The sequence below is a fragment of the Aristolochia californica genome, unplaced genomic scaffold (genome assembly GCF_029961685.1).
Source record: "Aristolochia californica isolate CCGP_79_NKW_82.1479 unplaced genomic scaffold, dmAriCali1.0.hap1 SCAF_1, whole genome shotgun sequence".
Taxonomy (NCBI): domain Eukaryota; kingdom Viridiplantae; phylum Streptophyta; class Magnoliopsida; order Piperales; family Aristolochiaceae; genus Aristolochia; species Aristolochia californica.
The window spans coordinates 55,977,789-55,999,941 of record NW_027181770.1 but is presented as its reverse complement, the minus strand read 5'-3'; the positions used below and the strand labels follow the sequence as shown (position 1 = coordinate 55,999,941).

At 41.5% G+C, this 22,153-nt stretch overlaps 1 protein-coding gene across 2 annotated transcripts in view; it reads right to left on the bottom strand.

Annotated features, from left to right (window-relative positions):
* Window positions 1–22,153, bottom strand: part of LOC137951882 (uncharacterized) — a 61,896-nt gene that overhangs the window by 31,144 nt on the left and 8,599 nt on the right. For both annotated transcript variants that reach the window (XR_011112167.1, XM_068798853.1), the window contains exons 5-7: window positions 18,342–18,534; window positions 16,051–16,313; window positions 4,570–4,699 (exon numbers count right to left, since the gene is read on the bottom strand). Coding sequence is in view for 1 of the 2 variants with exons in the window: in XM_068798853.1 (XP_068654954.1) it covers window positions 4,570–4,699; window positions 16,051–16,313; window positions 18,342–18,534 (586 nt within the window). In the remaining variant the exon portion in view is untranslated. The remainder of the gene's footprint in view (window positions 1–4,569; window positions 4,700–16,050; window positions 16,314–18,341; window positions 18,535–22,153) is intronic.

The window sequence follows — 22,153 nt, the reverse complement described above, 5'->3', positions numbered from 1 at the left end:
GATGGCAAATATTTCCTATGCAATTAGTGTTGTAAGTCAATTTATGGCAAGCCCAAGACTTATTCACCAAGATGTCATTTACAGGACATTGAAGTATATGAAAGGGGTGCCTTGTGAAAGATTGCTACATGAATCTCATGGTCACCTTTACATTGCAGGCATTTCAGAAGCTTATTATGTAGGTCAAAGGTGGATAGAAGATACTATTGATTACTGCACGCTCATGAGAGAAATTTGGTCACTTGGACATATAAGAAACAAAATATGGTGTCTAAATCAAATATTAAACAAAATATAGGGCTACGACTCATACTACAAGCAAGTTGACATGGACTAAATCTTTGGTAGTTGAATTTGGTTTGCAAAGCCTTTGGTGATGAGGTCTGACTCTCAAGTCGTGCTTTTCATTGCAAATAATCTTGTTTTTCATGAGTGGACGAAATATATTGAAGCGGTTTATCACTTCATTAGATATAACATCACGATATGCAGATCAATACTCCATATGTTCATTCTACCAATACAAATTTTTTTACCAAGTTTTTCAGCAAGAAAAAATTTTGTGCTTTATAACAAGTTCAGACTGATATATATGCCCCCAACGTGACAGAGAGTGTTGCAAATATAATTACAGCAAGTAATTTTAGTACTAAGGGTACAGTTGTAATTGCCCCGCTAGTATATAGTCTCATAGCATTAATGCATTGTGTTTAATGTCTCTATGGATTCATAATAAGACAGTTCAGTGCCAGTAAGTGAGAGGGGCATTGTTGTCATCATAACAACTTTTTCTTAAGTTAATTATATAAGGGGGAACAGGGGACATTTTCCCTCCTCTTTTGCGGTAGCACTGGTATCCTACTTTCTCCTTCTCTTCAACTTTGTCCATCTAAAACCAACATATTTTCAAAATCTATAGCTAAATGGGTGAAAGGCCAAGAACTGCATTGCTGGTTCTGTGACACTAATAATGAATTTTTTTTTGAATTAATGGTGCATATATTGATAAGAAAAAGAAAGAAAATTACAAACCTAATGTCGGGGGCCTGACTCCACAACAAAGTGTTGGAGAGAGATGCCTGCCTTGGCCTGGGAATCTGCTAGGTGATTAGCAGAGCGTGGAATGTGATTCCAGTTACAGTTTAAAGGGGAAATTAAATTACATATTTCATTGAACAAATCCCAATGATGCCATGGGAAATGGTTGTGGTTAGCACACCAATTGATGACCACTTTTGAGTCACCTTCAATACAAAGGGGTCCAGAAAGGTTACCAGAGAAGATTTTGAGCCCGTGTAGAAGACCCAAGAGCTCTGCTGTGGTAGAATCTGAATTGCCGAGGGGGTCTACATAGGAGAAGAGGAGGTCACCCTTTTCATTGTGGATAACACCACCGAACCCTGCTGGACCTGGGAAGCCGAGAGCACTTCCATCAAAATTGAGTTTTAAGTGCCCGGGAGAGGAGGGACCCATATAGCTATAGTTGGGGGGCAAGGGGGCTGAAATAGCCCAGCGATAGTTTGCCAATTAGCCCTAAAGTTTGAACCACTAAAATTTTTGAATTCTTTTTTATTCAAGAGCCAGACAGAAACTTGGCTAGAGATGTGCTCAATCAGAACCTCAATAGAGGAGGTTTTGAATTTGAATTTCCTCCGATTACATTCTTTCCAGAGAACCCAAATTATATAACCAATACAGCAAGATATAATCATTTTACCTAGCTTTGGGAGTTTTGAGCTGATGAGTGAGAGGACAGTGTCTGCTAAATTCCCGGAGGCACAGTATTGGAGGGCAATTTTGCTTAAGAGGGACATCCAGACTAAGTGGGCAAACTGACATGATAGAAGAATATGGGTTGCTGTTTTTGGAGTATTTTTGCAGAAAGGACAGAGAGGGTCAAGGATAGGGGTGCCCCGTCGTAACAAGGAATCAGAGGGTCTACAGGCAGACCAGATGAAGAATTTGGCACGTGGAGGGGCAAGGAGGTCCTAGGCATAGGCAATAGGGTGCTTTGGATGAGTTGCGGAGAAGTTGTTTAGGAATTTGTAGGCGGAGGATGTGGGAAAAGGATCCTTTTGGGCAGGAAGTCCAGATTAGAGTGTCTCGTGAGTTGTTTGGTTGTCTGATTGGAAGGTTGTGAAGGAGCTCGGATGCAAGGAGAGCTTCGGCATTAGTGAGGTGTCTTCTAAGATTTAAATTTCAGTCCCCATTTTCTAACCAGATGTCTAAGACAAGAACCTCTTGAGTTACCCGAGAGGCCAGATATTTCTGGGAAGCTGTTTTTGAGTGGGGGTTGACCAGCCCACCAATCATTCCAGAATTTTGTTGAGCCTCCATTTCCAATGTAACATTTTGCAGCCATTTTGAATTTGGGAAGAAGCCGAACAATTTTTTTCTAGGGAGGCGAAAGAGAATAAATTTGCCCTCCCTCTGTCCACCAGCCAAAGTGGATATTTGCTTTATCTGCAACGAAAGCTCTCTAAATCAAAGCCGGTTGCATATTAAACTTCCATATCCACTTAAGAAGAAGAGCAAAGTTTGTGGCATTGATGTTCTGGATACCCAATCCACCCAACAATTTTGGTTTGCACACTTCCTCCCATTTAACCAGATGATATTTTTTTCACCATTTGGACCACCCCAAAGGAAACGCCTCTTTAGAATCTCAATTCGGTTTCTGACTAAGGCTGGGCAGTGGAATATAGATAAAAAATAGGTGGGTATTCCCTGCAAACATGATTTGATTAGAACTAACTTGCCTGCTTTTGATAGAAATTTCCCTCGTCAGGAGGCAAGCCGCCCTTCCAAACGCTCAATGACAGGGTGCCAAGAAGCCTTAGAAGGGAGACAAGGGGTCAAAGGGAGCCCCAGATACGTTCCATTCAATGCTGCAACCAAGATAGCTTGCCATGGAACTGAGTAATCCAAGTTCAATATTGTAATCAGAGATAGAAGATTTCTCCCAACTAATTTTTTGCCCAGATGATATTTCAAATAAGCTCAGCAGGGCGCTTAAATTATGAATTTGATTGAAGGAGCCATCACAGAAAAAAAATGTATCATCCGCATATTGGAGGAGGCTAATGTCGAGGGCAGGGTAAGGAGAAATAGGATTTAGCCATCCAGACGTTTTAGCTAGACGGACCATGGCAGCTAATTGCTCTCCAATGAGAGTGAACAGGAAGGGGGACAGAGAGTCCCTTTGCCTGATTCCCCTAGAGCCCTTAAAATAACCACAAGGTTTGCCATTTACCAAGACAGAATAGGAGACATTAGAAATACAACTTCTCATCCAGAATCTCCAGCGAGTGAAAAAACCCATCTTATCAAGGATGTGGTCGACTAGCTTCCAGTTGACTCTGTCAAAGGCCTTTTCGAAGTCAAGCTTGACACTAATAATGAATTAATAGACCATATCTTTTGGAATTGTCAATTTGCACGGGACATCTGGTACTAATACATGAGAAGGTTTGGAATTTCTTTTTGTCTTCCATCAAATGTTAATAATTGGCTAGCTGAAGTTCTCTCATTTCCTTTTCCATCAATGGGGAAGACTCTTTGGAAACTAGTTGTTGGCTTGTTGCTGTTGTCTTATGGGGTTTGTGGCTTGAAAGAAAGAATAGATTCGTCTCTCAGGAAGCAAGATCTTTGGGAGTTGTTACAAAGAAATCCATACATCGAGTGCTCATGAGGAATCAGCTTACTGATGATTTCAGTGATCATACAGGATCTGCTCTGTGTCTAAACTGGAAAAACATTGAGTAAAAAACGAAGTAGACCCTTAACAATAGAAGTTTGGAAACCCCCACCATTGCTTTTTTTAAAGTTTAACTTTGACAAGGGTTCCAATGATAACACGGGCCAGGTGAATTTGGAGGTATTGTACAAGATCATGAAGGACATTGTTGTGCTATCCTATTCAGGATCATTTGGGGTAGTAGATTTAACAGAAGTAGAATTAAGGTCGGTGCAGCTAGATCTATTAAATTATTACAACCATTTTAACCATCTGTTAATTGTTGAAGGAGATTTGGCTGTTGTAATTTCGTTGGTAATGGAAAAAACAAGCCACCTTGGAAATTCGACAAGATATTTCTTCAAGTTTTTAGATCTTACTATCGACAAGCAGTGCTCATGGGCACAGATTCCAAGATCAGCAAATTCAAAGGCAGATCAATTGGCAAAGAAGGGTGTACCCTGTGAATTTCAATCATTTTAATTGATTATGGTTTTATTTTATTTTCTTTCATTTTTATTTTTATCATAATAATTTTCTTTACTGCAACACTTTGACAAAATCCAAAAGAAAAGGAGAAACATATTAAATATTTTGGAGTTCCTTTTTAAATTTTCTCCGTCAAATTTTAACACAATACAAGTGCATTTACATCAGAAACGCAAAGATAATTCATCTTTTGTAAAAATAAAGAGGTGCTTTGAGTTAAGATGCACATATTAATCTCTAAAATCAACGTTTCCTTCGCACATTGTAATCATGTCTCAGCTCAGTTGACTACACAAATGAGAAAAGGATAAAAAATACATTGAAATTAAAAATAAAGGATTTACCTGGGCTTTCTACCACTTCACTGCTACTGTCTGCATATTCTAGTTCTTCATCACTATCTTGTTTCTTCGGTTGAGGGAGCAGAGACACCTTTGAATAAGCAGGAACAACAGACTGTGGCCCAATAGCAACCTGGAAGAGACAAGTTATCAGAGCTAGCTATAACCATAGCAACCTGAAAAAGACTTACTGCTCATCTTTTATTTCTAGATTCAAACCATCAATTATTGCAAGCAGGACATGAGTCACTTTTAACACAATAAAGATCTTTTCTTCAACTAAAGACTACTTGAAAATTGATGAAAATTTTATTAAGAAGTGAAGGGAACAAAGGAGAGCAAAAACAAGAGGTCTACCAATGATTTCTGATAAGCTAAAATTGGTTGATACCTGTTTGCAATCTTCTCTAATCTACATCACTGCATACTTAAACCACTGAGTCAAACAATTTCTAAGGCTCATTTCTCTTTTTCTTATTCAAGAATGCCAACATGTCACTATGGTTCAGTCTGACAAAAGACTAACAAGAAAAAAATTTAAAAGATAATAACAAGAATTTATTGTAGCAAAAGAAAGAAGTTCAACGACATCCATCTTGTCCAACTACACTGTCAAATTCAGGTTGAACTACTTGCCCCAACTTCGGTACTGAAAGTCAATATTGCTAAACAAATAGCCTAGTTGGTATAAGATGGACCATCAGGGCTAAAAGCAGTTGAGTTGGATAGCACAAAGTTAAAGCAGCTGGTAAGAGAGCACAGGGGTGGGACACAAGTCCAACCAACTATTGATTGCATCCATTTTATGCTTTGAAAAGTTACGAGGTTTGAAAAATAGTTTGTTTTACAAGATATTTGCAACATTTCTTTTCAAAGTCATGATATTTCCAACACATGGCATTATCTCTCGTTTATCATTTTAAACTAAAAATGAAACTAATGAAAATCCTGAAATGGATGTCAAGAATGAACTCCTAGGAATCGGGAATTAAATCTAAAGCTGATGGTTAAATGAGAAAATGCTTGCACCCACCCGCATGGACCTGAGTCCATATTCTTTTTTTTTCCATTTTTTAGTGACAACTAACAAATATGGAAGTTACAAGTCACAAATTTACATATATAATTTCTAAAGACAAAATATAATCACTATGATTTCATTTGCCGGCTCTATTATCTGATAGATTAATTTGAAGTACTTTCGTTTTGGGGTGAGATAGGTTAAAGTAATCAAAGCTAATTTAACATATCCATACTAAGTTTAGACTTCAAGTTAGTAGGATAGTAAAAGGTTATAATCGCAAACTAATGAATTATATTGTTTTTTTAAAAGGTGATGATATTATTCAAAGCAAAAAGAAAAGCAACTAGAACATTAAGAAATCACTCCCCTTACAACAAGAGACTGCTGGGAGGTTCCTAATTTAGCACAAGAATCAGCAGCAGTATTTGTTGATCGGAGTATATGAGACCAAATACAAAAAATAGAAGATACAACTAGCACAGGGGCTCTAGAAGGGTCAGTCATCATAGCAATCGCACACCCGTTAGTGCGGAGAGGTATGTTCATGAGATTATTGAACTTCCTCCAGGTATTAAGCCAAGTAAAGATAAGTCCAGTGGTAGTGCAAATGACCTACTCAACAGTGATGGATTTGCAGTTGAACAGACAATTATTCCTTTCTTACCATAGGCACCAGGGTACGTGGTGGTGCAAAATGAAAGAAGAAGTCTACCAAGAAAGGGGATGCAGCACCCAAAGGATAAGTGGCACATTCCAAGCAGGTCACGAGGGAAATAAAGCTGGAGTCCCAATCTGCCAAGGAGGGAGGTCCATATATGCCAAGCAAAGGGGCAATCAAGGAGAAGATGGCTAATAGTTTCTTCCTGAAGGTTGTAGAAGGGCACAAAGGGCAAGGTATGAAATTTCCACGCCTTCAAAGATTGTTTGCAGTGAGAATTTTATTGAGACAGGCACTCCATAAGAAGAATTTGACTTTATGAGAGGCCATGAGGCACCAAACAAGAGCAACATCATGCTTGTTGCGGGGGCCCGTCCATCCCATAGTGTGCCTATATGTCAAAGACAGAGAGAAACTCCCACTAGCTTCAATTAGCCAAATCATTCTGTATGTGGGGCCTAACTTTTATAGTGTTAAGACCCTCAATAAGATTGCAAGCAGCCAAGGCTTCCTCATCAGAAAGTCCCCTACGAAGATGCAAATTCCAAGAACCAAGGCCCCAAGCTTCAGCCATTGTGAGTTGCAATAGTGATTGAAAGGAGGTGATAAGAGGTTCGTTCCCGGACCACCAGTAAGACCAGAAATCCAAACTAGAGTCGTTGCCCACAAAGAAGTGAATTGCCAAATGGAATACTAAGAGGCTGAAAATGGATCTCCAAATTGGAGATGGGCGTTGTTGTCTACCATCCAGAACCCAAAAAGACCCAGTAATCTGAAGCATTGCAAGAACCATGGGCTTCCAAATAGCGGCTAAGGTAGAGTTAATCTTCCATAACCATTTGTTCCAAATCCTTAGTTTGTCGAACACCAAGGGCCCCTAAAATCTTAGGTATGCAGACGTCTTTCCATCCCACTAAGTGATACTTGAACTCATTGTTGGCTCCTCTCCATAAGAAGTGCTTCTTGATGGTATCAATGCGACAGCGAATGGAGGCAGGACAAGGTAGGAATGAGAGGAAATAATTTGGCAAACCTACAATGCAAGAGTTAAGGAGGGTGAGTCGCCCCGCCTTCAATAGAAGTCTTCCCTGCCAGGTGGAAAGTCGCCTTTTGAGGCACTCAATGACAGGAGCACAGAGCCCCATACACTGTCTACTATCAATCAGAGGTAGCCCAAGGTAGGAAGTGGGGAGAGTGGCAACAGCACATCCTAAAGTGTCAACCATAGAATGAAGTAAACCAGGATCAATATGGTATCCAATGATGGTGATTTTGCTCCAGTTTATTTTCTGACCCGATGTAGCTCAAAGAGACCAAGAAGAGCCTTGATCTACAAGACTTGCTCGAGGGTGCCCACGCCAAAACATATGGTGTCATCAACAAATTTCAACAAGGGTATGACGAATTCCTCATGGTTGGCAATCTCACTAAGCCACCCCACTCTTTTCGTTGAGTAGAACAAGGACGACAGATACTCAGCAATGAAGTTAAAAAGAAGGGTGGATAGAGGATCACCTTGCCTGATGCCTCTGGATCCATTAAAATAACCACAAACTATGCTATTAAGGAGAAGGGAGTAGGAGGCAGAAGAGATACAACTATGAATCCAAAATCTCCATCTCACTCTGAATCCCATACGCATATCATCGAGGAGAGTTCAACTAACTCAGTCGAAAGCCTTCTCAAGATCAAGCTTAAGCACAAACCTAGGGAGCGCAGATCGCATGAAGTAGTCAAGAATCTCATGAGTGACCATAGCGGAATCCAATATGTCACGTCCATGAACAAAGGCACACTGGCCACAATGAACGACCACAGGAAGGACAGCCTTGAGTCTGTGAGAGAGGAGCCAAGCAATAATCCTGTAGGAGCTAGAAACCAATCTGATGGGTCTGAAATCCCCTCGAAGCTCAACAATTGCCTTCATGGGGATGACAGCAATGAGAGAGGTTCCCACACTTTTAAAGGTAATGCCACCATTATAGAAACTACGAACCATGGAAGAAATATCCTCTTTTAGCACCGGCCAGCACCACTTGTAGAACACTCCATTATAGCCATCCAAACCAGGGGCCCAGTCATTAGGGAGGCCAAGAACCACATCCTAAATCTCAATGTCAGAGAAGGGCAGCTCAAGCAAAGCAACCAAGGCAAGGGAGATTGAAGGGAAATGCAAGCCAAGGAGCTTCGGCCTAGTGTGACATTCTTTCATGTAGAGACCTGCAAAGAAGTTGATTAAAGCATTAGAAATTGAGGCTCTATCCGAAGTGAGTTCATTATTTAAGGATAATGAGGCAACTCCATTAGTCCTTCATCTTGCCAAAGCGACTGCATGAAATAATTTAGTATTTGTATCTCCTTCAGCTAGCCATTTAAATCTAGCCCTCTACTTCCAATTCATCCGCTCACCAAAAACAAGAGATTGGAATTTATGTTGCAAATCAATTCAATTAGAAAATTCACAGGAAGTGAGGCACATTTGCTCTTCGGTAGAATCGAGATAAGCAATTTGAGAAAGGAGGGAGAGCTTCTCAACACTGGCGGAGCAGCGACAATCCAAGGATCAACCCAAAAGTTTGCTCTTCAAGAGCTTAAGTTTATGAGGGAAAGCCCAACCATCATAGTTAGTTCCATTCATTTCAGTCCACCAATCAGCAATAAAATTATCAAAAGCTTTATCATTCAACCACGAATTTTCAAACCGAAAGGGAGCCAGCCCCCACTTTCCAAACTTAGTATTTCACTGGATAGGTCAATGGTCCGATCCAGCTTGATTGAAAACCATTCCACTAGCATCGTCATATAATCTCAGCCAATCTCCGGTACCAAGAAAGCGGTCTAGCTTAGAGAGAATTGGTGTTCATTGCCCATTGGACCAAGTGTAAGTTTTTCCTCAAAGATTAATCTCCTCAAGCTCACAACTTCCAATAAAATCAGCAAATTTGCGCATAGATGAGGTGATACGGATGGCATGAGAGAATTTTTCATTGCAAAATCTAATAGCATTAAATTCTTCAGCAACAAAATCTAATAGCATTAGATTTTCCAGCAACAACCAACTTTATGTCTGCTTACTACCCGGGTACCCAGTCGCAGCCCCAGCCCCAACCTGAGTATGCTTACCCACACTTAACAACAAACTTTATGTCTGCTTACTACCCGGGTACCCAACAGCAGCCCCAACCCCAACCTAAGGATACTCTCCTCCAATTCCTGGAAGAACAAGACTTAGATCGTCCACCGGATGAATACAACGAATTAACCGAACTTGCGTGGATCTTCAGCTCTTACTACTACAAGGCTTCTTGCCAATGGGAGAAGGATCTCAACCTACCAGTCTCTAAATGATCATCATGTCATGGAATGTCAGAGGAATCGGCTCACAGTCTAAACGCGCCATCATCAAAGCAGCCCTTCTGGAATGTAAGCCAAAAATTGTAGTTCTTGTTGAAACGAAACTGCAAAATTTTGATTACTCTATTGCTCGCGATTTATGGTATGGTTCGGATCCTGCGTGGGCAACAGTCGATGCTATTGGGCACTCGGGTGGCATTCTTGTCATCTGGGACCCAAAAGTGATAAACGCTAATCTATGCAAGTTGGATCAATACTCCATTGGCATTCGCTTCCAAGATTACTTTTTGGGCACCTCGTGGGCTCTAGCCGATGTGTATGGTCCGGCTAGACCTATTGATCATGCCTTTTTCTGGGAGGAATTATTTCAACTAGTCCATCTATGGGATCTGCCTTGGCTTCTGGCCGGTGATTTTAATTCCATTCTTCTTTGCTCTGAAAAAGTCCCCCCCCCCCCAGAATTACTTCATCTATAAGAGCTTTCTCTGATCTCACTGGTACTCTCGAACTTTCAGAAATTTCTCTGTCCGGGAAAAAATACACTTGGTCAAATGGCCAATCCTCTCCAATGCTTTCTAAATTGGACCGTTTTTTTGCTAACAATGAATGGCTCAATCTTTTCCCAAACACATTTGGCCAAGTCCTCAACAAAGTCAGTTTTGATCATTGGCCTATTCAAATTAACACCCTCCCCTCTGCCTGGGGGCGCTCTCCCTTCCGATTCGAAAATTCTTGGACTCTTTTGGAAGTCTTCAACTCTTCTGTTCCGGTCTGGTGGCAAGAATTGGATCATCACCCTAACCCTGGCTGGAAACTTGCCCTTAAATTGATAGCTTTGAAGTCGAAGATTCATTTGTGGTCTTTTTCTCATCATGCTACTACTGCTTCTCGGAAAGATTCGGTTCGTCGTCGCATCTCGAAGCTCGACCTACTCGAAGAGCAAAGGTCTATTTCTCCCTCTGATTTACTTCTTAGAAATCAATTAAATTCTGAGTTTTCTAATCTGATTCGTTGCGAAACTGTCCGCTGGAAACAGCGCGCAAGATTTCGCTGGATGGCCGAGGGGAATGGAAATACAAAATTTTCCCATGCTATTGCCTCGGCCAGAAGGAGGGTTAACCGTATCACTTCCCTCTGTCACGGAGACCAAGTGATTACGGATAGCCCCTCTATCTCTAATATTTTTGTGAAGTTTTTCTCAGAACTGTATTCTAAAGAGCGTTTTAATCGGCCGAAGCTGCCCCAGCTAGACTATCTGCGAATCTCTTCGTCAGAGGCAACTGACTTGGAGAAGCCTTTCAGCACAGAAGAAATAGATTCAACTGCCATGGGGCTTCCGAAAGATAAAGCCCCTGGGCCGGATGATTTTAATGGTGAGTTCTACCACGAATATTGGGATACCATTAAATCAGATGTTTATGCGTTTGTCCAGAAGTTCCACCAAGTCAGCATCACCCTTTATTGCTTTGATCCCAAAAAAATCTCGCGCCAACCTTCCACAAGACTTTAGACCAATCAATCTCACCACTAGTTACTATAAAATCATAGTCCGTCTGCTTGTTAATCGTCTTCAGATTCACCTCTCCAAAATTATTAGCCCTTGCCAAAATGCCTTTATCCGGGATCGAAATATCTTAGACTCTGCCATGGCTGCCCATGAACTCCTAGACACCTTCAAAAAATCAATTAGGCCCAAATTCGTCCTGAAAATTGATTTTGAAAAGGCCTTTGACCGAGCAAACTGGAAGCTAATTGATTACCTTCTAGATAGAATGGGTTTTGGGACTCGATGGAAATTTTGGATGAGAAGTTGTATCTCTTCTGCATCATTTTCAATTCTAGTAAATGGAATGCCCTGCGGCTATTTCAAAGCTACAAGAGGAATTAGACAAAGTGACCCATTGTCCCCACTTCTCTTCACTCTCATGGGGGAACATCTTGCTTCTATGGTCCGATTTGCCAAAAGAACTGGTTGGCTTAATCCTATCTCAAATGACCCTGGCCAAGATATTCCGTTATTGCAGTATGTTGATGATACTATTTTTTTTCGGAGAAGGTACCTTGAGTCAAATCTCCCACTTGAAAGCTCTGCTCAACCTTTTTGAGTTGTCCTCTGGTCAAAAGGTTAGTTGGGCTAAATCTTCTATTTTGGGTTTCAATATTGATCATTCGGTTCTAAATTCCATGGCTAATTATTTGGGTTGTGAAGTTACCTCCCCTCCGGGCACATATTTGGGACTTCCTCATTTCCCTGTCTTACCTTCAAAATTTGCTCGGCACCCAGTCATTGAGCGTCTTGAAGGTAGACTTGCCTCCTGGAGAGAAAAGTTCTTGTCCAAAGCTGGTAAACTTACTCTTATTAAGACTTGTTTACACGGTATACCGTCTCATTTTCTTTCTTTGTAGCTTTGCCTTGCCTCTGTTAGAAATAGAATAGAGCCCTTAAAAAGAAGATTTTTATGGTGTGGGCAAAATGGTGAAAGTAAATATTGCCTAGTGAACGTTTGTAAACCTCTTGTTGAGGTGGTCTTGGGATTCGTGACACTACAGCAACAAACTCTGCTCTGCTTATGAAGTGGATCTAGAAATTTAATATGTACCCGTATTTGATTTGGCGGAATATAGCGACGGGTAAAGCAGACAAGTTCTCTAGATGGTGGATAGGAGGAAGGTATAACAGATTATCTCCTGTTTGGAAAAAGATAGCAAGTTTGTTACTTGTTTTCAAAAATGTTGTCAAGTGTTACATTCGATCTGGCAGTTGAACAAAATTTTGGACAGATTGGTGGGTAGGCCCGGCTAGTTTAAATTCTAGCCATGGTCAAATTTTCTCTCTTGCCAAAAACAAGGAGGCGAATATTTCAGCGGTTGGGCAGAATTCTTGTGAGTGGAATTTAAACTTGCGAAGAGCATTGACAAAAGTGGAAACCCTAGAAGTTGCCGAACTCGTCACGAGATTATCTTCGGTTCGTATCAAAAATGCTCTTGACACCTTGATATGGACTCCATGTCCCAAAGGTACGTTTTCTACTTCAACTGCCTATCACTCTCTTCTCTCTCCCCCCTCTGCTCAATCATGTCACCCATCTGCTATTGCATGGTCCTTACACGAGCCTCCAAGAGCAAAAAAATTTATCTGGACAGAATGCCAAAGCAAAATCTTGACCTCTGATTCGCTAATGCGGCGGAGAACGCATGTTTTGGATCCCCTGTGCATGTTCTACTGAACCTTTACTGAAACTGCGGACCATATATTACTGCATTGTAATTATGCCCACTCTGTTTGGACCAAACTCATCAACAAAATTGGTTTGCAATGCTACTACTCCCAAAATCTCACATCTACTATTCATACGATCACAAAGGCTCAACTCCCAAAGCTTGGAAAGCTATTAATCTCCTGTTGCGTTGGCCAAATCGTTTGGGCCCCATGGAAAGAACGGAATAATAGGAGGTTTAATAGAAAATCTCTTCCCGAAAATATTCTTAGCAACAGAATCGTTGGGCAAGTTACTTCCTGGATTCTTATGAGAAAAGAATTTAAAAATCTCGAAGGAATTAACATACGAGAAAATTGGCATCTTGTTGCAAAAATGTCTCACCACCCCCGCCCTCTGATTATGGAAACTTGGTCTCTTCCCCCGATAGGATACTCCAAACTGAATTTCGATGGAAGCACGTTGGGTTGTCCGGGGCCTGCTGGATATGGAGGGGTTATCCATGACGATAAAGGAAACCTTCTCCTCTCTTTTTCCGGGCCAATTGGGGTATCAGATTCAACAACAGCCGAGCTCTCTGGATTGTTTAATGGTCTTAATTTGTTAATCAGAGGATGGTAGGTCCTCTATGTGTCAAAGGCGATTCTAAAGTTGTCATCAACTGGTGTAAGAAGACATGCAAACCTCCTTGGCGGCACTAAGATCTTTTTGATGATATATGTACTTTAATTTTCCAATTACAATGTATTTAGAATTATATTCCTAGATCCACTAATCACTTAGCGGATAGTCAGGCTAAACTAGGTGTTTTTCTCCAACATCTTGTTGTCGAGAAAGGTTCTGTTTAGTAAGGTTTCTATAAATGAGATTGTCAGGAGTGCTCCCATCCTTAAATGAGATTGTACAATTCATCCCAAAACAGGTTTCTTTCTCGGTTGCAAGTAGGTCTATAAATGCCAGCCAGCCCCCCGGGTCGGTATTCATTTTCAGTCTGCTTGCCCTAGGTAGTAAGAGAGGGAGGTGGGTGTGGTTGACTTATGGCAGGCTGACGTGGCAGAGTTGTGTGAAACGATTGGATAGGTCAGTGGGGTTAAAGAAATTTTGAGAGCCTGACGGGCTGCATAAGTTATTTGTTGGATGGGGAAAAGTGAAAAAGAATTGTCAGGTGTGGCTTCCACGTGTATTGGGTGAGCAGGGGGGCGAGACACTTGGATGTCCGGTGCTAAAAGACAAATCTAGCAATTGTGTCTAGCAGAATTCAGAGGTACCAGGACAGTAGGTTGGGGCAGAAGGTTGATCGGCGATGGGTTTTGAATTTGAATATAAGGCGGGAGGGGGTGGAAGAGTGTCAGAGGCACTGGTTGAGACATTGAATGGCAGTTTGAGACACGGACTTGGGTCAAGTCGGAGGTGACCAAGTGAGTTATTTGGAAGCAAATAGGTCGAGTTGCATCTTCCAGGTGACCAATGTCCACAGTCTATCCAGGCAAGCTCCCCAAATGCCTCAAACTCTATTCTGGTCCAGAAAACGTAGTCCACAACAGTGATCTTCAGTAAGGAATGTCCTGAAAGGTGGTTGTTCAGGATGACAAATAATCTGGCAGTGTTGAAGCGACATCTCTTTCCCGGAATCATTGAACCGAATCAGTTTGCCAAAGTTGATGGCAATGAGCTTAAAAACAGTATTGTCTCAGAGTTCCGACAAGAGTCCCTGAATGACCAGCCATTGTCCCAATGGGTCGTGGGACGAGAATGGTTCCTAATTCCAGATAGTATCAACAGCAAAGTCGCGGAAAGTAGCCAGTCACTAAGAGATTTAACCTGAATGATCCATTGACCGGGTCACAAAAACGAGCAAAGAGGCTGGTAAGCTAGCCCGAGTTGTGAGGCAAACCAGCGAGAAAGATCAATACCATCCTCTTTCGGATTACTAGCAGTAGCGATAACTGCAAAGGCGAGTCGCTCTAAACCAAGACAAAGTAGATGGAAGGGGGGATGGGGGCTGAGTGATGGCAAGATAGCTAGGTTGCACATTTCTAAGTCGTTCATCAGTGGGTGTGGCGATATGCATTAGGGGGTGGTGGTGATGCGGTCAAAGATGAGGAAGAGGGAGGAGTGATTGGGGGGGCATGAAAGTTTTAATGAGTAGAGGTGAGTGTAGAGGTGGATAAGAGGGGGAAATGTGGCAGCAGCAGTAGCAGTGGCATTGGTTGTGGGTTGTGAAGGTAAGGGGGTTCGAAGTTGCCGCAAACAGTGGGTGAAGTGATCCCAACAGAATTTGGAACCAGCGAGCTTTGGAATGTAAACACGCGCCATTGTAGTGCGACCACGTCTCTGCTCGATTTGGCACTCCATGCTGTTTTGTTTCGGAAGACCAGGAAGGTAAATTGTATCGTCCCAGTCCAAAGATCCTTTGTCCACATAGACTCGGAGAGGCAGTCTGCAGTGGCGGCTTCAAATTGCTGAATGAAAGCATGGCAAGCTGTCAGGGGGATGGAGATGAAAGATCTCTTATCTCCATTTCACACATTCACCCAAATACATGGGTTGGAGTGGAAATTGCACTCAAAATAGTGAGAATTCCCGTATTCAAAACGAAAGTCCTCAGAGGTTGCAATTTTAGGGGTAGTGCAAATATTACGTCGCAGAGATCTCCGGCAAATAATAACCCAGTTTCTGACGTGTTCATCATCTTCTTCTTCGATGGTCCTTGGACTGTCATTCCGCCTGTCGTGCTGATCAGAACTCTTCTCACAGCTTCGTCGTCAAATCTGATCCTCAGAGCTTGGGTTCTCAAATCTCCATCTTCAAAGTCGCAGTCGAGTTCCAAAACGCCCATTCAACCACCAGCATCAGATCGTCATAGTTCACTCCATCTCCAGCCAATCTCCTCCCATCTTTCTGATCGCCTTCCATGTTCTCTCGAAAGGCAGGATCACGATCGTTTTTCTGACCAGCAGATCGACAACGATCCGTAGAATCGCCAACCCTCGCTTGCTCTCCATCACCGCTAATGAATTATATTATTAAAAAGTAAACAGTTACTGTCCCTAAAAATCTTGTAACTGAACAGGAATGTCTTTACTCCAAGAGAATAAGCAGAATAAACATTGCACCAAAAAACAAAATCTATGAGAGAAACACACATCCTTGGTTACAATGTACTGGTGCAAAACAAATACAAGACAAGTGCTTAAACATTGCTGCAACAAGAAGCAGTGACATGTTACCTTAAATGATAGTATAACTCCAGGTTCCAGAGTTGCCCCTGCCCTTATGACCACATCATCACAAACTATTGCATGGCTTATCTTACAGTCATCATGAATGGTGACATTATCCCATATATAGGAACCTTCAATTGAAACATTGGACCCAAGAATGCAACCTTCACCAATGATTGAATTTGAGATAGTAGAGTTGTCACCAATTGAGGTCCCACTTCCAACCAACGTGAAAGGACCAATTCGTGCAGAACGTGATTGTATTACATCTGAGAAACATTGAAACAATCCAATTAATGATATCAGACATTATCAGCTTACAAGAAATAGTTGATCCTATAAGTGAATATATAACACAAAGAGAGTTGACTATCCACTTGGAAGAATAGTTAAGTCCTGCCCTTTAGTTATGGAAGGTGCTCTCAGAGGTGATCAGCTGGCTTTCTTCAGGGAAAGCCCTTCCATGGTGGTTTCTCACCATTCACGACGAGATTTGTGACATTTATAGATGCCTTCTGGTCTCTTGATATCCTAGTTTGCTGAGTGCAAAAGGCACAGAAGATTTTTTTTTTCTGAAAAATGGGCATGGCAGATTCTTTAGCTCATTTGTGGGAGATTCTTTTACCCTTTGAGATATCGTGATGGATGTTCTTTACTTATTTTAATATATTGCATTTTCTATTAGTGACATCTTTTTTTGCTGGTTTCTTTTTTCCACTGAGATGTAATGTTTCTTCTTCTATTCATCCTTCTTTGTCTTTTGAAAAATATCCCCTCTTCTTTTAAAATATATTTAAAAAAAGATTTTTCAGCCACCATGGATGAATTTAAAGCACAGAGCAGAAACAGGAAAGATTGAGCTAAATTCTCAATTATGTGCAAAAAAACCCTTTTAGGGATGCGGAAGATTGAAAGAAAAAAGCAAAATAATTGCATCCAATCTTTCCAAAATAGGGCAGCTCAACCCAATAAAATTTTAAAAAGAGATTAAATAGAGAGAAGAACACATCTCACATCAAAACAGACGCACCATTAAAATTTTGGAACCCCGAGCCCAGGAAAACAGACCGCTTTCTTCCACATGTGCAGTGAACACAAAAAATCAAACTTCCAAAGTGAAGCCCTAAGTTTTTTATATACATCCATGTTAATCTGATTTATACAACTTAAGGATCATGCCATAACAGAAAAAAAATCTATAAGAGAGATAGACAAACAGACAGACAGAGAAAGACAGACGGAAACAGACAGAAAGTATACTCTGTTTAGGGTTTTGTAGAGTTGAAAACTGAGATCAAGAGAGCAAGAAAAGAGAAACAGACAGAGACCAAGAGAGCTCCCAGGGATAGAAAGGAGTAGACTGTCTAATTTGTGTGTTGCTAGACCCTCATCTTGTTTTTATCTTAATTACTTGAGGTTAAAAATTACAAATGCCCCTAACTTAAACATAGAAAACAGGAGTAAAAACTGAAATAATAAAAGAGAACTTACATACCAACACAATGAACTCAAAAATGGTTGTTATTACAATGATACCCTTTTAGCTTCAAACAGTATAATATGGTGGTTAGGCACTTTCTTCACTGCAAGAGGTCTCAAATTTTAGAAGCAGAGGTAAATCAAACCAAACAAGACGTCTTTCACAAGCTGGTTTTCGACCACATGGTCCATACAGCTGGATCAGCTGGCTTTCAATAGAAAATAGGCTCTAGCAATGTACGAACCAAAGAGGACAGCAGTTCTAGTTCGAATACATGACACTGGACTTTTTGCTTCTCGCTTACAATGCACACATGAGTATCTTTTACAAATGTACAAAATTACCTCATGCTTAGTAGTACCATATCAAAACTACAAATGTTAAATTAGATATAATAAACAGTGTTTCACATATTTTGCCATACAACAGAAAGTATTGTGAAAATATACAAAAGTATCTATGCCAACAGAAGGTATGCATCTTATTAATTTGATGACACATCAACAGGAGTACATGATTTCCATTCTGTACACAGATAAACACCACGAGATCAAATGTAAAATAAAATATCTACACATTTAGCTAAGGGTAGGTTTAAGAAAAAGAAATTACCAAAGTAGTTTCAGGTAAAAGACTACATAGAATCCTGACTCAACGAGGAAAGTATGTGTTCAAAAAACGTAAACAGTAGCAAAAAGGGTAAATATTTCATCAGAAGAAAATTCCTAGAAATTAGGTGCCACCATCAAATATCCAATAGAAGCCTTGACAAAGAAAATCAAGCAAAGACTGTACAAGAAGTTGTTCTCGTGCCTACCTGCTGCCTTGTAGATCCCTTGTCTTTCTAGCTTAATCAGAGGACAATTTCCACTAAACTGCACATCTGGCACAAAAGGGTATGTCCACCTTTGAGTAATATCTTTGCTGACCGTATCATAACTCCTAAAATTGTCTATCCTTGCTGCATAACTTGAGTGAATCTCATGCGTAAAAATTTTATACCCCATGATCTGGACAAATATTCAAATGATTAGAGAATATTCCACAAAGACAACAATTTCAAAGTGCCATATCAAATTAAAGACAAGGAAAAGAAGAGAACTATTGTTTTGAAAATGACAGAGAACTAAACTTTCAAAAAAGAAAATAATGAGTAGACCCCACAACAATTAAAAAAATCTTCTGAACTTTCCTAGCAAATACTGCAACTGCAAGTTCCACCTGAAACTAACAGAGTCCAGTTCCATATGCACATATGTTTTCTTTAATGATGATTAAGATTGTTGCTGAACATAAAAAGAGAATTTGATGAGGACAATCCAGATTTTGATCAACAACACAATTGGAATAGTAGAATTTGTTTAATTTTGTGTCGAATAGCAGTTATGAAAAAGTCTTACATGACTCTCACAGCAAGAACTCTCACATAACCAGAATTATTATGGAGGATTTTTACAGGAGTCTCACAAAAGAGTCTCAATTAAGGTGTTTTAATTATGTTAGTCTTCTATTTATTCAGTTGTTCAATTGTTCTAAGACTTATCTTTTAGTGTATAACTTTGGGTGTAACTAGGATAAGGGTAGTTTAATTGTAATTGGATTCTACTTGTTTCATCTATTATAAATAGAGGCTCATTGTACTTAAATTATAACAAGTTAGTGAAGTATTTCTCTTTTTCACAAATTCAACATTTTGCACAAAACTAAGGTTTTTTTCTGTTTTGAATTCCTAGAACTAGGGTGTAAGGGGGTTATATGTAGACTTTCTATTTTGAGCATTTACTTATTTTGCATGGCTTGCATGTACAAGTTAGGATTACTTCAGTGCCAAGCTTCTTAGTTGCAGGGGTATTTCAGGGAAACTTTGTACTTACCATATGCAAGAGATCTCCCCGCACATGAACAGCAAATTACACTTCTGAGCCGGGAAAATCATCCAGTTACTGTGATGTTGAGGAGGAGGAGAATGCGGCGGCTCCAACCACCGGCGACAACGAAGACGACGACTTTGACAGCTCCGGCGGTATCGAAGGAGCTTCTGCCGACGACCGGAAAAGCCCCCAATCGAGGAGAAGACGATGAAGATGGAGAATGGTGCACAGCAAGAGGTAGGAACTCCGGGAAAAAAGGCAAAAGAATGGAAGCAGAAGCAGGTACGCAGAAACTCGAAAATCTCTTGGAGCTCAAAGAAGGGAGATTCGGAAAGATGATTCGAATCACAGTGAAAAACGACAATAGACGCTCTTTCCTCTCTTTCCCGGTAGCCGCAGCTGTGGATTTCGCAGAATGTTTCGTCGATAAGGAAGAGTCGAATGCCCCTCGTCTGCGGGAGATTAGAGTCGGAGAACTCTCCTTCTCCGTCTCGGCATTCCGAAAGAAAGGAATGAGAGAGTTGAAGATCGTCCAGTGCAGAGGTTTGTTGATAATGGCTCGAATCTACATTCCGGAAAAATTTGGGGATTCATTCTGTTGGAAAGATTTGAGGGGAAAACTCCTAAATTTCATCCCACTGATCTCGTCCATAACTCCCCCACCCATTCATCCCATCCCCCCCAAAAAAGACGACCTCCATTTCCCCCCTCTCCTTGCATCTCAAATCCCCAACCCACCCCTGTGATACCTTCCGTCCAGGAACCTCCCTACCCCAAAGTCCAAAACATTTCCATACATCTCCCCTCGGATCTTTTCTCGAATGGAAGCAAAGCTCTGCAATCGGCTCTGACAGTGATGACCAAATCTGATAACTGGACAAGCGAAAGCCTTGCTCACTGGTTTCGGAAGAAACTCCAAGCCGATCGCCTTCCAAAAATCTCCCGGTTGAGTCCTTGGAAATGGCTAGTCTATCTCAATTCAAGGGAGGAGGCGAAGGCAGTTCTCACCGACAGCTTATGGGAGTTCAAAAATGAAATTTTAGTGTTGGAATGGGAGGAGACCACCAGAAATCTCCCCCTCGGACAGTGGATTATCGTTAAGGGACTTCCAATCGAATTATGGTCAGAGGAGGTCCTGCAACGTATTTTCTGCTCCTTCGGACGCATTATTCTTTGGGATGAAGACACGACCGGGAAACTGAAAATGGATGTTGCAAGGGCGTTCGTCGCCCCAAGCTCGCGTTGGTCGGCAACATTATTCATGGAGCTAATTTTCGGCGGGGATTTCGTATGGATTGAGGTGGTTTTTGGCCCCATGGAGACTCTGAGGCCACCGGAGCTCCGCCGGACTCAAAAGGGACGAACGGAATCCATCTCTCCCTCTAACCGAGTCAACTCGGTCTACAACCCGTCGGACTCAAGTGAATCAACCTCTCTGCCGAGTTCTGGATCTGACTCGGGTTCAAATTCAAACTCTTGGGGAAGTACTTCGAGACAAGACCCCGTCAGTACCCTGAATAATTTCAGGTCCTGGCGTACCACGATGGCAAAAGGAATTCAGAGTCCCAAGGACTCTAACTCATGTACGCCAAGTTTCAAAGTTGTTGACGAAACTGGGTCAAGGCGTAAATATGCACCAAATGCAGGTCAGAGTCCCGAAAACTCTTACACGAGTACTCCAATTTTTAAATTTAGCGATACGTTGCCCGAGAGAGGAGGTCTCCCCGAGGATTCTGGCACGAGCACCCAGATGCCGAAGCTAGTTCCAATTTTCGACCCAGCACCGACTTAGCTTCACGAAGCTTCTCCAAAAGCTAAGGAAAATGGGGTTCAATCGGAAAATGTTCGGCAGTTGTCTGGCTCAAAGCTCCGAGGAGAAAATGTTCGGCATATGTCTGGCTCAAAGCTCCGAGAAGAAAATCCCCAAGTTGCTACAACGTTACATCCAGGTACGATCCTCGAAAACCTAAGGACTATTTCGATTTCAAATGGGCACTCTACAGAAGTTGTCAGACCGTACACAGCCTCGGTTTCAAATGAAACCTCGACCAGCGGCGTAGGAAGAGAGTACACAGAAACAAAGATGGAAGACGGGTGCTCGCCAAGGCTGTTTTCAAACTTTTCATCAGAAAATTCTGAAAAATCTCCGAAAACCCCCTCTTCTACTTTCCCTAATCCCCAAACTCTACCTCTTACCAACCCACTTCTATCCCTCCAAACCCAGAAATAACGCAACCTCCTCTGTCCTCCTTTTCGGCTACCTCCTTAACTAACGTTTCAAACTCCCAGATTAATCACTCTCCAACTGGCGCAACCTCCCCTACTCATAAACGTCCGCCTGATATCCCTTTCTCCACTTCCAATTGTCTCTGGAGTCCACTTTCTCGAGAACAACAACAGCATAAGACTGATCTCGAGCATGCAGTCATAAATTTTCAAACTAACCCATCTTGTCACTTCATCACCCCAGAACCTCAAACAGAACTGTGCCCAACGGTACCTCTCATCCCGGATTCCCACTGTTCGAGAATTTTAGAATCTTCTAATTTGCCACCTCAACCTCCAATGGTACCACAAAATTCTCACCATGAGCCTATTCCAACTAATGCACCATAGTTTAATGCCCAAAATCAGGACAATCCAGAAAACTCCCAAACCCCTCTCTCTCCTGGTAGACCTGGCAGGGTGGTCAAGGCTCTCCAAGTAGAAAGGCACAAATATGATGAAGAAACATGGCAACATATGATGGATTTGGCCC